The sequence below is a fragment of the Ammospiza nelsoni genome, chromosome 7, assembly GCF_027579445.1.
Source record: "Ammospiza nelsoni isolate bAmmNel1 chromosome 7, bAmmNel1.pri, whole genome shotgun sequence".
NCBI lineage: Eukaryota > Metazoa > Chordata > Aves > Passeriformes > Passerellidae > Ammospiza > Ammospiza nelsoni.
In genome coordinates, this window is record NC_080639.1 from 15,644,588 (window position 1) to 15,662,093 (window position 17,506).

The 17,506-nt window shown below is 38.0% G+C and overlaps 1 protein-coding gene across 16 annotated transcripts in view; it reads right to left on the reverse strand.

The window, feature by feature from the left end:
- ABI2 (abl interactor 2) overlaps positions 1-17,506 on the reverse strand; it is a 65,076-nt gene that overhangs the window by 32,134 nt on the left and 15,436 nt on the right. For all 16 annotated transcript variants that reach the window (XM_059476385.1, XM_059476382.1, XM_059476384.1 and 13 more), the window contains exon 2: positions 6,858-7,025. In XM_059476385.1, coding sequence (XP_059332368.1) covers positions 6,858-7,025 — 168 coding nt within the window. The remainder of the gene's footprint in view (positions 1-6,857; positions 7,026-17,506) is intronic.

The window sequence follows — 17,506 nt, forward strand, 5'->3', positions numbered from 1 at the left end:
TCTTGTTACCACTTCAGTGATCTTGAAAGGCACCAGAAACACTTTTCACAGTTTTGAACCAGACTTGGTAGTAACTGGGGAACAGGAACAAACGAGAACTCATTTTCATAACACACATTTTTGTCTATTTTATTTTTCTGTGGGTAAGCACTGGGGCAGTGGGGTTAGCTAGACTCTTTTACCCTGCAGTTTGTGCTACTGATACCAAAACAAGCTAATGGAACCTGTGCTACCTTGAACAACCATCATAACCTTTAAAATGACAAAAAAAAAAAATTTAGAAACCCCAACCAACCCCCAACTACTTCCAAGAAGTTGTTTCTTTGCATTATTTCCATGGAAGGATTTCCACAAATACATGGGACATTATATGTGAGCTTACAATGCTATCATCAAGATTGCCTAGTATTTCCCAGCAACATATTTTCAAAATTTTGTAACTTTGCTAAAATTAGGCACTGACTACAGCTTTGCCATGTCCATTCTGCCACTCTAGTTCCACCTGCCTAGAAATGTAAGGTTTCCACTAAAGGTGCATAGCTATTTCTTAAAATAAAGCTACAGAAAAATAGATTTTAAGGTGAAAATGTATTGGCAAATCTCTCTTTGGAAAGCTCGAGTTTGTTGCACAATGAATTTAATAGGGGTAGTTAAACTGCCTGAGACACCTGCACAAAAACCCACCCAGATTTGGCCAATTCACAATTTGCAGGAATTCAAAACAAGTGTTACAGAAACACATCTATTTCTGCAGCTACTTAGCAACTAAACCACTCTCCAATGAATTTGCTAAGGTCTTTCTGAAGCTCCCCAAGATGACCAGGACTATACACCAACCCCCAATAGAGCAGTGCAGCTGAGCTCTTACAGGGCTATATTTGTGGTACAAGCACAAATGCAAACAGAGCACAACAACATTTTCCAGGCCAGAGTACCTAAAGTACATCATTCTGCATCAGGGTAAGTTGTCAGATTTCATCTTCCATCTCAGGCTTTTATTCCTTCTCTGTGCTAGACCTTTGCTTTTGCAGCAGAGGGAATAGGAGCACACATTCTGGAAAAGATGGTCCACAGACTCCTCACCTCAGCAGTCAGAGGCACATACTGCCCTAGGAAGCTGAATATATGTGATGGCAGCAACCTGGAAGGACGGTCTCATGATTGATGCACCACTGATGCGTTCAATCTCTACTGCAGACTTTATCTGTGGTCTGGCCATGTCACTGGAGAACTGCAGAGACATGACTTTTGTATGTTCTTTGTCTCACAGGCCCCTGATAACATTTGCTAGAATGTTAGAAAACTTCAGCTGCAATAGAGCTGCACTTCAGGATGTACCGGAACATCAAAATCTTATGGGTCTGAATCTGGTCCTTCAAAACCATTTTATGCCTTGGATATTGCACTCAGAGCCTTAATTTCAATGCAGAAATCAAACAGAAAGTTATTAGTGCAGGGTTGGCAAGATGATTTCTCACTTTCTATTTCAAGTGCTAGAACTCTGCAACTTTGAATGTGTTCTTTTAGTACTTTCTGATGTAATTATCTACTAATATAATGCAAGTACAGATATTTAATGCTCATGTTACTGCAGCAATGGTAACTTGGTGCTGTGCAAAGCTGTTTCCATGAATGAAGAGTGGGTTTTCAATAGGAGCTACGGGTACAACCAGCTTCCTTAAGGACTATTGTGATCATGAGACATGACTACAGAAACAAACAATGAAGTGCATAAAACCTAATTAAAACCTGAAGCTCATCTGGTGGGATTTCCCTTGCACTATGATTCAGACCATCTCTTTTAACTTGAATAGTTACAGAATGACTAAATGTATATAAACTGCACCTAATTCTGGTCCACACACCTAAAATGGTATTGAAAAGCATTAGTTGGCAGTTTTCCAAACACTTCATTTTCTTGTTTAGTAGACTATGGAAGTCATGAGATCATAATACACCCATAAAACAGCACAAAGGAACACTACAGTATTCCATTAGTAGAGGAGGTAACAAAGATTAACCTGCTACTAAAGAAAATGAAAACATTTATCCCCAACACACAGGTAATTATTACCTCCAGTACTAACATAAATCCCTTATCAAGACAGGAGAATGCACCAAAATGTTTATTCATTAGAAAGTACAATGAAAAGTTTTTGGGGTTAGAGCTGGACTAACAAAACACCTGGCTTGAAAACTCTGCTAGGAAAAGCAGATGGGATACACTGTGCCCTTCTACAACTTAAATCCCTGTTTTCTAACAAGAAATTTTGGATGCCTGACAGCATTATTATGCTTTTAAAAATTGTTTCACATATCTCCATTAGCTTTTTCAAAAGCTTTTATGCAACTGTTAGTTAGAGGTTAGGCTCATTACTATCATCTTTTCATGTGTTTTCCAAGATCCCTGCAATAGCCAAGGGAGAGCTTAAGGGGAAAAATAAGTATGAACCACCACATTTTTTTTCTGTTAGGAATTTTCTGGCCATTTTGAAACATCAGGTTTTCATACTGAATTCAAAAAAGCCAGTTTCAAGCTCTGCAAATATTAAAACAAAAAAACTCCATGAAATAACTTCTGGGAAAGTTAGCACTACTTATAAGTTCACTTAAAAGCCACTGAATTCATCAGTTTTGAGAAATATTCTCTTCTACCCATAAACAAATTTTCTCAAAGTATGAAGTTAGCATTTAACTAACTTAAGTTAGTTTTGGCTGGGACAGGATTCATTTTCTTTGCAGTATGGGGCAGTATTTTGGATTTGTGCTGAGAACAGAGCTGATAACTCCAGGATGTTTTAGTCACTGCTGAGCAGAGACTGCACAGAGTCCAGGCCTTCTCTGCTCCCCATCCCACCCACCCTGGGGAGCCTGGGGTGCACAGGAAGGGGGGCAGGGACACAGCTGGGACACTGGCCCTGCTGACCAGGGGACAATGCTCCACACGGCCTGGTGGCCTGCAGCCCCGGGCTGGGGGAGCCTGGCTGGGCACTGCTGCCTGGGACTGCCTGGGCAGCACTCAGCTGCTGCTGCTGAGCAATTGCTTTCATCTGCAGCCTTTCTCCTTGGGTTTGATTCCTCTCTTAAATATTAATTTTCTATATTGTTATTATCACCATCATCATTAAAGAGATATGTACATATCTCAACCCACAAGTTTTCTCACTTTTACCCTTTTGATTTTCTACCCATAGCCTGGTAGGGGCAAGCGAGTGAGCAGCCATGTGGTGTTTAGCTGCCAGCTGAGGTTAAACCACAACCACAAGCATGCTGAAAGTCTGAATTACAGTGAAATTTCAGAGACAAAATCTCCAGAAGCCTTAATTTGTTCCTCTTCTCAAACCATTCTAATTTAAGTTTATAAATTAACTGTCAATCTGGTAGTCTAGGCTTTTAAAATTCCATTTCAGAAATCTCAGAAGAAAATGTTGCTTAAATATAGTATTGCTGGACTTTTATTTTTGATTAAACTTATTAATTGGACGCAATTCAAACTAATTGTAAATTACCTTGAAAACTGGATTATTACTTTAAAATTAGCAACTGCCTAATATTGACATGTTGGAAATGTGACATTAATTGTGCCAAGTTGTATGCAATTTATACACAAAAAAAAGAGATCATAATACTATAAAAATGCTGAAAAACTACTTGTTACATAAACAGGTAACATGCCCTGTGCAAAACTGGCCTTGCATCACCATTTTTAAAGTGTTTTGCTATTCTTGTGCCTTGCAAGCAATAAGACAAGTGAGAAAGGTCACAAACCTTTACTGACTTTTCAGTGCGAAGCCCAAGTGACTGCCCTGCAGACTGAGCAGCTCACAGATGCTGCTGGAGCCCAGCTAAGCAGCAGCTGTGCCTGCAGAGAACCAAGGCTGCAGGCTATCCCGTGCCTGCTCTCCCAGCCCAGAGCGTGGCACGCAGCTCTGGGAGGGGAGGATGCAGCACAGCTCCCCACAACACAGTGCCACTGCAGGAAACTCAGCACTGCTGCTCATCTTGGTGATAACCTGCTTGTTTATACAGTCAGCAGCAGAGTTTTATAAATGACCTTGCTAAACATGAAAAAACATTTCTTGTCATACAAGTATTAAAACCTGAAAATCTGCCAGATTAATTTAAAGAATTTGGACATTAGTACCATTTCACAGTGACTGCTAACTTGAAAGCTGCAAGATAATTTTTTGAACAAGTATAAATATTTGTACATATGATCTGCATTTAAGATTTAAATTTGTAGTCAAATATGAAACACTGTGTATCATCTAGTTCTGGACAAGGTTCAAGAAGGCAAGTAAGAATAGACTCATCAGCTTTCAGACCAAACCAAAGTAATTCTAATTTTTAAACCAATAGGATTTAATCACTTCCATAAAAATAGTTTCAATAGTAACAATTTCCTTATTCACAATCTATACACAACTTGAAAAAGCACAAATTATTATCAGCTCCCTTTTCAGCTCTTTGATTAGGCTGGCATTTAGAAGGAAACACAAAAAGGGATTTAAATTGGCGTTCCACCAATGAACAGAGAATCACAGTATTTTATCTTACAAAGTTAATCACACCTCTCCCAGTCTGAGCTACTTGTACAAAACAAGCACTTTGGGAAAAATTTTCATACCAAGCACCAAATGGTTCTGCTCCCTTCTTTGGAGCATATGTGGAATCCCAAGTAAGAATTAAAAGTGGGATTCCATCAAGATATCACAATTTGCATATCTGTTTTCTAAACTTAAAAACCAAGACCTACTGACTAAAGCATTAATGCAAAAATTATTTTACCATCTATAATTACCAATTTGTTTTCTGTTCTATGTTACTGACTTCATTTCAAGTCAGTCTGACTGAAATCCTAATTTGGCAGTGAGGTATTACACCACAACACATTTTCAGTCCTGTTAGAAAAAGCTCACCAAACTTTACATCCAACATAAACTCCAAGGAAACCTTCTGCAGATTAGGCTAATTTTAGGAGAAGTATCACCAAATTTCTTGAAAATAAATTATTTCTTTCTAGAGAAACTGTGTAAAATATTTTTAAAATAAAAATAACCCTGGAAATTAAAACAGATAACACACTAATCTACAACATTGGTATTAAGGGGGAAAGCCATTTCCAGACACATTAACTTAACTTAGTAAAGTTCCTTGGCTCAGTACACTTCATGTATGAAATATCTAAAATTTAAATACTGTCTGCCCCTCTGATACTATTTCTTCCATAAAGATTTGAGGAGCATCCTACATACAGATGCAGGCTCAAAAAACCTGAAACAAACCACATAAAAAATACCCCCAAACAAACTAGATTTTCAATTTTACAGCAGTATTTAAAGAAAAAAAAAACCACAGATTTTTTTTTTTAGTTGTTCAAGCTCAATCTATGAAATTTTGCATATATATCTTCATTAAGTGTTGGTGCACTGCTAATTTAGTGCTGTATTTTAAATAACTAGCTGTATTGCATAAAGGTCAAAGACAATCTGACCTAGCTCTCAATCTGCATAAATGTCACCTTCTCAGGAGGAAAAAATTTAAAATGCTATGACTCTTTCCACAAAAGCTGCTTCACAGAAGCTGTCTGACAAAATGAATTTTCCACATTCACGAAATGCAAAATACACTGTCTTTGGCATCAGGCTCTCAAACAGCTGAACACATGTGAGCTGGCACTAGCCTGTGAGGAAGCACATACACACACAGAGCATACAGATACAGCACACAGGCATACACAGGATAATTCAGAACATTTTCTGGGGGAAAAAAATTAATTTACTTGTCCACATAATGATTAACATGGAGCATCTAGCAGAAGAAATCAAACTTGCAGTTTACTTTTGAGGCAGATCCATGAGACAACTGAAGCAATCTAATAGCACAGCCCTATCAAAAGAAAATCCTCCCCACTTCTTTCTTTGTACTTGCCCTGGGATTCCTTGACCCAATCAGAGGCAATTCAGCCCACTAAGACAGCATAAAATTATTCACTTATTTTGCTGGTTCAAATAGATCCAATCCATCCATTTATTTCCTACCTTACATAGCCCCTACTTTCAAAAGTTTTTCTAGATAATACAGTATTCTTTATTTTAATTTATATTCTTGCATGGAGATCAAGAAACCCTAGTAGCCAAAATGTACTGGTCAACTAAGACACAAAATATTCAGTAAACAGACACAAAAACCAGAACCAGATGTATCATTGCTTTTAATTTCTCTTTTAATCCATCAGTAGCTGGGAAATCTCCATTTTTATATATCATTCATTCTCAGCCCATTCTGGCAGTAACATTCTCTCATCAATGTGGTGATTGAAACTGGGTTCCTGATTATAGTAACTTAGTTTACTGCTGCTCAGAAAAACTGCAAACAATGGCAGGAGTTCTGCAGCCATACACAAATTGAAACATGAATTTTGGCACTTGTTCATGTCACTGCAAAGTACATTTGATTAAGAAAAGCCAGGAGCAAACTATTTTTGTCATCTATGCTGTTGTCATTAGATGCCAGTATTACAGCCACAGAAAAAGTAAAAAAATGATGAGTACTGTTTTCCATCATCCATTTCATATTTCTTAGCATAATATTCTCATTTTACCAATAGCTATTTTTCTGTGCTTTTTTCTTATGACCTCCTCTCCAAACAATAATCTGGCTGAGAATGCATTTAACTGCTCTGGTATGTAAAATGCTCATACTAACACTGGTATAGAATCACATGATGAGACCCAATCCCAGAATGAGTATGAGAAGAAATGCATCCTTCTGTTTTAAATTCTTCTCGCTCACAAGATGTCAGCTCAGAGTTTTACCTGCTATGAAATACCAAAGGCAAAAGAAGGAAGTCTCACTTGTGAGATGTGGTTGATGGAAGATTCCATGCGCCGGAGCTGGGATGCCTGGATATCCAGCATTTGGAGAACATTGTTGGCCAAGGTGTTGATCAGATAGGCTACGCTTGCTAAGGACTGCGTTGTGTAGGCTTTGGTTTCTTCCAGGGCTCGCTGCTTATCTGCTGACTGAAAAACACAAAGCAAAGCCTTATTTAGTATGAAGTCTTTCACACAAAGATTTTTGGAATGAACTCTTTTTGCCTCTCTTTACATACAACGAATTATACAAGTCAAACTAATTCTAAATAAAAGTTACTATTTTTCCACAGAAGATACCTTGGTATTTAAAGCATTTCTACACTTGCTAAGAAGAATTAAGCTCCTTTTCTTCTTGAAATATACTTGGATTTTTCTTGGAAAAAGTTCAACTTCTCATTCAATATTTTAGCAATTTAATTGAAAAGCACTCTGAGACACCTATCCTAGATTTTCTACAGTTTAGAACTGTTTCATTTTTCTAAACTTGGTACTTAATTTATAACTCCTAACAGCCTACAAGGAGCTGCCAAATACCATATTCCTCATCTCTCCTAATCACTTAATCCTCAGTCTCCTAATCATTGTTGTTACAAATAGTCATTCACAGAGAATGAACTATAATTATTCCTGTAAGATGGTAGCTGAATACAATGTGAGAGGAATCCTTTTACTAAGAGTAAGTCCATGTTTTCTTCTTGAACATGTTTTGTACTTTTTCACATTCTGAATACTTTCTTCTATGAAAAATTAATATGATCCATTTTTCTAGTAGTAGAGTACCTAAAAGTATTTAGGCTATCAACAGACAAGATATCCATTAGAAATTTAAAAACATACATACATTTCAAACAGCATTAAAACAATAAGCTAAGAATTCTCATTTCTGGAGCTCTGTGTTTCTCCTTGAAAAACAGTTAATACCACTGAGATGTGATCCAGTACAAAGAATACAGATTAAAGCACTGGTAAAATATACACCTAAGATGCTACGAAACTCTCCAGTTTTCAAGGCTTCAGTATAAAGTGAACTTCACTTTCAGGTGATCTTTAGCCATCTCACAGGCTGATGGTGCTGTTTCTAAAGCAATGGTTGATAAATGTTCTCTACTCCCACCTGTCATTATTGTATTGCATTTCATTATTTCCTCGGCTTTTTATACTATCCACATAGGCTGGGTATCAAGATCCAAGAAATTTGCTGTTATTAAAGAGGGAATATAAAGTCATTTCACATCTTTCAGCACTAGCTGAACCTAGCATCCATAGCATTATATGGACTTTGAGAAGGACAGAATGTAAGCATACCTGTATCTCAGGAAAACAATTCCTACAGCTCACTGTGTTTCCCAAGACCTTGTAGTAAGATTCTTAAAAGAAGATTGCTAGCTTTCATGGGGAAAAAAATCCCACACATGTAAACACAGACACAGACTTCAATTGAATGTTTAGATGAAAGACACCCAATATTTTCTTTATTTCCAGCCAACTTCCTGTGTTCCATAAACAACACTGGTATCTTAGCTGGCCAGTTAGCAGGCTGCACTAGAACCAGTTCCTCATCTGCTAGGAGGGAGCAGAGCAGAGCAGAGCTGCTGTTCATCCAGGAGCTGCCCCAACGGGGCAGGAAGGAGGAGTGCTGCAGGACTGGGCCTTCTCACCCTGCTTCTCTCCCATGCAGAAGACAAAACAAGACCAACAGAAGAAGGAGCTGAAAATTTTAGGAGCTTCTAAGGGCACAGTACGAGGATATTGTCCAACAGAGCATAATTGTAAATGCTGCTGCCTTATATTCAACAATAAAGAAGTTAGATCCCCAGATCTCATGTAAGAACTCATGACTTTTAACCAGCTGAGTAGTATGTCTTGTACACAAAAGAGCTTGAACTCAGCTTAAGGACTCCCAAATGAAGATACACCAAGCTCTTCACCTCTATTCTCACATTGCTGCCGTGTAAATACACCTTCCTCCCCTCTCCCTGCTCACACCCCCAGCTCAGTCTGCACACTCCCCTGCAGCAGCCACACTCCACAGCCATTCAAACCACTTCTCAATGGCAATAATAAAAATGACCAGAAGCTGGCCTGTTTGGCTCTGCAGCTGCTGCCAATCTATTTATAGAAGCAGAAAATGCTGATTTCCATTAGTACACTGTATATCCAGAGGAGCTGAGCATAATCCAGCAAACACGGTGCTTTTTCATTAATAGGCTACGTGTTTGAGAACAAAAGGAAAACTACCTGTAACTTTAAATATCATGAGCCTCTGCTATGGTTTTTCTGCTTATGCAGAATGAAGAAGCACAAATATGAATCCATGTTCAGATCTAGTCCTTCCAGGGATGTAACCTACTAGCTAAATTCAAGTCACCCCCAGTTCCAACCAACAAGGAACTGACTTCTCAAATGCAAAACACTTTAAAGATCTCACAAAATGATACTCTAAACTACTTTGGAACTGTTATTAACACCAAAACCCATTTGATTGGTGTGCCTAATTCATGTATTTAACTGATCACAACTGGTTTTTGCAGAACCTGAAAATCTCTGAGGCAAACTCCACTCGCATTTGGCACAGCAAAACTAAAGTTTGAATTTTCTTCCTGTGAAGAATCTGTTCAAATTAAAATGACTATTTGAACCTACTACTGTCAATCCATTTCAAAAGAAGAAAAATAATTAGTGACAGCATTTTTAAAAAATCATGTTTACCCTGAAAACTTTCCAGCGCTGGCAACTTCAATGACTCACAGCAATAGTAAAAACTCTAGAATACTTACAGAAAAATCTTAAGTTCCCCTGTGGAAATATAACAATAAATGTCAGTTGAATTGTAACTTGAAATGATAAGTAGTGTTTAGTATGAAATCCATCTTTTAATTTGGTAAGTAGATTTCCAGAGATGGTATCTTATCACATGCTCCTATGTAACAAGATCCCTATTTAAACTCCACATGGACACCAAATTACATTGCTTGCAAATGCTGCCATGCTCACTGAGTGTGTAACTATGTAAATAAAGGGATTTCTGCTAATAAGATAATGGTTTCAAGTTATCAGTAAACAAAATTCAAACATAATCCTCAGCAGTCTAAGTTCTGATACTCCTGATCTTCCTAACACAAAAATACCAGTCAGTATGCTTCACATGAGACTGTAAGGCACACAAAAAGTTGTATCAACATCCATACCTATCAAAATTCTCTAGAGAAAAAAAAAATATCAAACTGATAAGACTCTACAGTAATTTCAGTAACCTATGGAATACTGTTTCTGTGAGGAATATCAAAAACAAGAGAAACATGTTCTATGTTCTTTATAACAAAAAACCTTTTTCCTGTGGATACTTAAGTATATTAACCAGACTCCTCAAAGCCCTTCAGTTCTCAGAAACATTGTGTTCAGCATGATCAAGCACTGATAGCAAGTGTTTTCAGTGCCCTGACCTAAATGAAATGGCATGAAGCAGACCTTTGAGTATCTCTCCATTTCGGTTTTTAAGTATCTTTAGCATTCACACACAAAATTATGCATGCCTATGAAAAAATACAGGCTCATAACATCTATCCACACACAATTCTTAGAAAAGCAATCCTTCCAGCCATTAGATCAGTTTGATCTGTATTTTTTAAATGGATAATTAAGTTAAGAAATCAAAGCTATTGTTTGACAGACAAGTCTTCTGAAACACTGCCAGCATAGGGACCCTCTCATTCCTAGACCTAACATACCCATTCCATTGTCTATGCAGGGCCACATGGCAGACTACGTACCTGACCTAGTTCTAACTAACTTTAGAAACAAATGCTTGTTTTAAACTCCAGCCACTTGCATTATCTTCCCTGACATGCAAAATTGCAAATACTACCTGTAATAAAACTATGTAGTTGCCACAAAGAAAAAGCAAAGCAACTCAGTGAATTATGGGCTGAGCAACTGTCATGGTACTATGGAGACTCGGGATCCACTTCCATCAGCAGTACCTGTCACAGGAAATGTCCCCAACACCGAGTGCACACTCCATCTGCTGTAGTGAATTAGACCAGGAGGCACATGCCCAATGAAAATCATCTGATCCATAAACCAAATTATAAGTTTTGACTCATCCAAACCACTGCATAGCCAGAGAAACGCAAGGAAAGACACAATCAAGAATAAGGAGGGAAGAACTATCCAGAGTTGCTGAGCTTGCTAGAAAAGGAACAAGTGCTGGAACATCACTGCAGTCTTTCCAGTCCTCCACTGCCTATAGTTTTTCTTCACCCGAACTGTGTCTCTACCTCACACTTGTAGCTTTGACTTCTCACACAATGTTAAAATACTTGAGTTTCACAGCTGGATCATCTTCACAGCCTTAAACAGAAATATTTAGATCATGTGTTCTGTGCCCATGTTATGGAATTTCCAGGCAAGAGCTTGGCATTTATTCTGCTTATCATTTTTCTCCACACAATGCACACATCAGGTGTTCATGTGAGTCACAAGGCAGCATCCTTTTCTCCTGCTCTCAGCAGCAAGAGCCCCATTTTGACTCACGACAGAGCTCATCTGATGCTCCTGCCAGCCACACATGGACTGGGGACAGGGTCAGCTCCTACAGGGAGCTGCTCCCCCCGCTGCAGCAGGAAGTGTTTCCCCTTGCACCCGGACACAGCAGCAGCCATGGCTCTGCCCAGCTCTCCCCTGGAGCGTTTTCCATTTGTGGGAGGCACCCGGTACTGAAACAGTTATTTTGTCTCCACCAGAAAACAAAACAAGCATCAGCTACACGGAAATGCTTCACAGGATGAATGCAGCCTGAGAGCTACAGCACACACTACAGTGACTGTACAAACTGGGGCTTTTAGATAGCAGGAGATCAAAGTCACTCAAGTCAGCTACAAATGCACAGACTTCACAGGCAGTCAGAAAAGCCATGTCTTACATACACAAGGCAACAGTGTGAGCTTGCTTTCAGACACTGGAGAATTATTAACAGTTTCCACTTCCACATGCCAGTCCAACAATGGACACTAAATCTAACAGCTCAGGAACGATCATAAATGTTCTGCTCAAAAATACTGCTCATTTTTTATTAGATTGTATAAACCAAATTGCCAGCATTAGAAATTGCATGGAATTCAACCTGCAGTAAATGTAAATATGACTACCTTTCATGTCAGGATGCAGAGCCCAGGCATTACTACTTCTTCCCAGTCTGGAAGTTCCATATACACTATCTGCACAATTACACTACCAGATTTGAATAAGAAATAGCCTGGACTGCTGACTCTATAAAATATCCTTTTACTTTAGGAATTAAATGTCTCAATGTTTATTCTCTTGCCTAAGAAAACACCAAATTTTATACAATAGAAAACAGATGACAAAGAAGAAACAAATACTGAGTGGGGCAGATGAGAAAATAAAACATGCAGTAAGGTATCCAAAATGAGAAAACTATTTGGCTGTATGATTGGCAAAAGGAATTCTTACATGTATATAGAGCATATAATGCAGGGCTAGAAAGAAACAAAGAATTTAAGGCATTCTCCCACCCGAAGAGTGATCAGCCAAATCCTAGTGATAAGGTCTGTTATGTCCCTGTTAAGAAGAACCTGAATAATTTTGTGTTGGGATTTTAGCTGACTAGAGATTGAAAAAGTACAAGGCCGTGGCTAATTCCGAGTCCTGCACCTGCAAGATAGCGTGTCCTTGGGCCTAGCTGGAGTATGATAACAAATAGTGAAAGAGACATGAGAAAAGGGAGATGTAACCCCTGAAGAATGGAGAAGAGCTGGTGTTGTGGTGTTGCCAATGGACAGTGTAAACTGCAGAATATTCATGAGCTTATTACTTGCTGTATAAGTGTCTGATGCTCTCTTCAATAAGCGGAACTTGCTGATGACTCAAATTGAGCCCCGAGTTTTCCCTGCACCCGAAAAATAGCTCATCCCCAACAAATAGCTCATTCTGCAACAGCTCTGTACAGAAAAACAGCTACTGATGGAAAAATTCTACAAAGAAAAAAAATTATGGGAGGCAACGTGAACTCTACAGTAAGATTTACAAAACATCAATCCAACTAGGTAAAACTAGATAAAAGAAAAAATGCTACCAAATGCTCAAAATGCTACCAAATTAGAAGGAAAGATTTCAAAATAGCAACACATTAGGAAAAATACATATCCTATGAACTGGAAAGAGCTCATAAAGACAGGTCTGAAAGTGGTGCATGAAAGGAAACATTAAAAGCTACTGACATTTTAGTTGGCTATTGTAGCTAGGTTTCTTTCCTGCTACAATAAAAAAAAAAAATTGTTCTTTATCCAGTAGTCATGATCAACTTGGAAGTTCACAATTCTGCAGCTGGGCTAACAAGACTTATACAAATTCTACTGGATGAGCCAAAAACTGTGATTCTTATTACAGAACACTGACACAAGTGGTTGACTTTAATATCAATATGACTACAACAAAAAAATCTTCCAAGATTAATAATTAATGTTGAATTGAAAGGGGGTGAAAAAATAGCTTTTCATTCCTGAGGCTACTGTCATTCACATCTTTTAGCAAACAGAGTTCTGAATAGAAAAAAAAATCTCAATTCATACTCAAATTAATTCTTCAAGGGATTTGTGCACAGGATTTATGCAGTAATATTTAGGCATAAAGGTGGAAGCTGAGGTTGAAGAGTGTGGTTGAAGAGTGAGGTTGAAGTGAGAGGAAGTGAGGTTGAACAGACTAACTACACAAAAAATATATCCAGAGTACACTAACTGGTTCCCCAATATATAGAGTATCTCTTGCTATTGTTCAAAACAGTAGCATTTAGTGAAACACAGTCACATATGTGATGAAAAAGTAATGGTAAAATTTTAAAAAGAAGACAGAAGATTTGTTTCATTTAATTGATGTAACAGTTATTTCTTTTGATTACTGTTGAGACAAACCCAAGCTGGCATTTGTCTTACGACCAGCCAGCAAAACCCCTCAGGTTTCTGCTGAGGTTGCATCAGCTTCAAGAAGACTCAAGAACAAAAGCTGCATGCTAGAGTTCAACAAGCTTCCATTATTCAGTACAAAATGTGCCCAACTGTGATACTGACAAAGCACACTTCAGTTTTCCTGTGAAAAATAGATTGAACTCTTATATCATCCTTTTAATTGTTGCTGAATTCCTTGAAGTTACTGAAAGCCTCATACATAATTAACTATTTTGCACACTTTTATTCAACTGCACAGATGGCATTTGCTCAGCCCATCCAAGTGCTTTCTGAGGTCCTTCCGTGAACTACAAAAAATTATTGAGAAGAAAACTGAGCATCATTAATCCCATAATTAAGTCAAAATCATGCCAAAAACTTACATAACTGTCAGTGAAAAATACAGTAGTTTTCTGTTTTAACAAACTGGCTCATTAAATACTTGCTAAAGAATATCCCTGACTCCTCTTTCACTGCCGGAACTGCTCATTCCCAGGACAGAAAACATGCGCCCACCAATTCCTATGGAGCTGGTCTCTAACACACAGGAGAGACAGGCACAAAGAAGCAGATGCAATCACTGACATGCTAGAACAGGAGGAAATGAGCTCTCCCTGAGTTTCAGAAAAAACTAAGGGCCATAGATCTCTAAGGCACTAATTTCTGTGGCACCAGAAAAACCTCAGATTTCCCTTCTGGATGCAGAACAATCCATGTGTTCTATTAGCACACAGGAAAACTCAGTCTACCTGTTCTTTAACATAACCAAAATTGCACAGTACCTGGAGCTGGGAGTAGAATTTTTCTGTTTCTGTCAATTTTTATAGCATCATCTCTCTACTATTCATCTCCATGTGCAAAGATCTGTCTCTATGTAATTGCTTATTCATGATTATATAATGAATATACATATATAATTATTTCTGTTGTTATTTTAGAAAGACAAAAGGCTGGCTTCATCGCTTGTTTACCCTACTCAAATGTATACACTTTCCTTTTAAAATTAAGAAGGGCTCATGGTCACTGCCCATTTACACATACTCTGCACACTAAATGTTATGAATTAATCAAATGTTAGGTAACATAAGCAAACAACATTTTGGACACAAATGGGAAATACTTCTCCCCACATACCCTGCCACAAACCCACTTGTAAATTCTGACAGCTTTCTGTTGTTCTGCATTCAAAAGAAAACATGAGTAGCAAAGCACACTGAGACCATGAGCACAGGAAGCAAAAAGATCATTGAGACAGGTAATGTGGTCTACAAATTAGTACCAATGGTAGCTCTAGAGTTTGGAGATGGAATATCTTTTTTCACAATAATTTTAGCATGACCTTACCTGAACATTAACTATAATTAAAGTAATCTGCTTGAAAACTCTTTGTCACATCCGTGAAGAAAGGAGCAGAGCATGTCAAGTCTCCTAGTGACACAACTCTTTTTTTATTAATGAACTGCTCTCAGAAGTGAAAAGACACAGTCTAAGAATCAGCACTAAATGGAACTTTGGTTGTGGGTGGACCATCCAGGCAAAGACAGGATAGTCAGGCACCCAAACCATCCCATTTTATCAGTATCTGTCAAACTGAAAGGTAAGTACCATTCTCCACAACTGTATCCAAAGGCTCTGCTCAACATCTACATGAAAGCAATTAACTTACTGCTCACACAAAGTGCATTTAAAATTTAAACACCTTTAAGTGTGAACATACTGAAGTAAACTCTTCTCTTTACAGATGATAATGGGATTAGGACTATTCTCATAGCACTGTGAATTCTGTATGTCCTACATTTAGTAAAACACATCATCTTTTGATCAGAGATCACACAGTAACCAACAAAGCTGTTGATTACACACACAAAAAAATTAAAATTACACAAAAATTACACACAAACCTAAAGCTGTGTAAGGAACACTGGCATTTAGGCCAAACACAATCATTACAGAATATACGAGGTTCAGAATTAAGAATGAATCAAAACCATCACTCGATTTTATAATTCAAACAACATTCATAGAGCAAGTAATAAATGTGGTATTTAAAAAAGCATTTTCCAAACACAAGGTTACTTGCATTCATCTTATTACACTAATATTAATATCATATAAATAAAGTTATTCCCATTTTTAACACATTATTTATAATTATAATTTATCTTTATTTATCTGCATACTAATAACAAGTATGCTACCTAAAGAATATACTCTTACCATTCATACTCCAGTAAAGCCTCTGACATCAAGTTATTCTGCTTTCCAAACTATTAAAAAACTGTAATGATTCACTAAATGTCACTAGAACTTCTTAATTACAAGTGCAACTGCCTAACTTTTAGGCTATCTTAAACCCAGTATCAATAATCTGCTGCAGTCTCTACAAGGTCATTTGCATTAAATTGCAGTCTTTTGTTTTCACTGCCGTAAATTTATTTGATGTTTTCAGTTCTGTGCTGAGCCTCAAAATGTAGGTTTGATTAACAGCTAGGAAAGCTACCTTTCAAAGAAATACACACAGAACCTAACCTCCTAAAATGAAAAGTTGCCTTCTAAAATACGTACTGCAATCAAGGCCGCCAGTGAGGGTAAAAGCAGCTCACTGGTTTGAGATCTATGACAGCAGTATCAGTCTACTCTACCCAAGAGAAAAACACAGCAAACGGGAGCTGTGGACAAGCACAGCTTCCCTGACATCTAATCACCTGCACCACTGTTTCCATACTGCCTGCATCACTGCAACAAATCTCTCATCTGTTTCCCTTAGCCATCACCAGAATCAAACTTTGTATTTATTTCCATACATTCACAAGCACAGCAGATCAGTTTTCACACACAAATGTCCTGCTCTCATCAGACCTCACACGTTCCTGTTCCTTGAGAACAGAACCAAAGTCATGTTTATGCAAAAATAACAGGGCATGATGTATTCACACAAACCTACTAGACAAGGTTATAAAAAACTTTTCCAAGGCAGCAATACCACAGTTTAAAATGATGCATCCCAAATTGTATCACAAGAACAGCATGCTAGCATCCCAAGGCATTTACATCTAAAATACAGTTAATACGTAGCTGTGTTACTGGCCACTCATCACTGCTGCACAGCATTAGACTTTGCTCTTGCTCCAGAGAAGGCAGCAGTGGGGGAACCCACTCCCCTGCTCATTCTGGGACACCAGAGGAGGTTTCAGCCCCCTCTGGTAGCGCTTCTGCAATAACACAGCTGAGAGAAGTGGCTCGTTTTCCAGCTCCTGCAACAACATAATTATTGTTGGAGTTCCAGAGCCAAGGCCAATTTTGGCTTTAATAGCAACACAGTATCAACACATTTGTGGCCATAAGAGGCTAGGCCAATACAAATGCACTGAATTAAGAACCTCAGAAACAGCAAAGACCCACAGGCTTAATTCTATTATCTCATACACCTACTGTTCTACAATTCTTCATTCACCAAGGACGCTTTAGTATGCAGAGGTTTCACTGAATTTAGGAGTCAAAATCATTGATAAACTCAAATTTAATTTTACAGTTACTTAATAAAAATAAATCAAGTGGTAGCATTTGCAAAAATTGCTTCATATGCAAAGCGGCTTCCACAAGTAAAAACTACAGTCATATAGTAATTACATTTTGCTGTTCAAAAAATGCTTTTGCACAAATTGT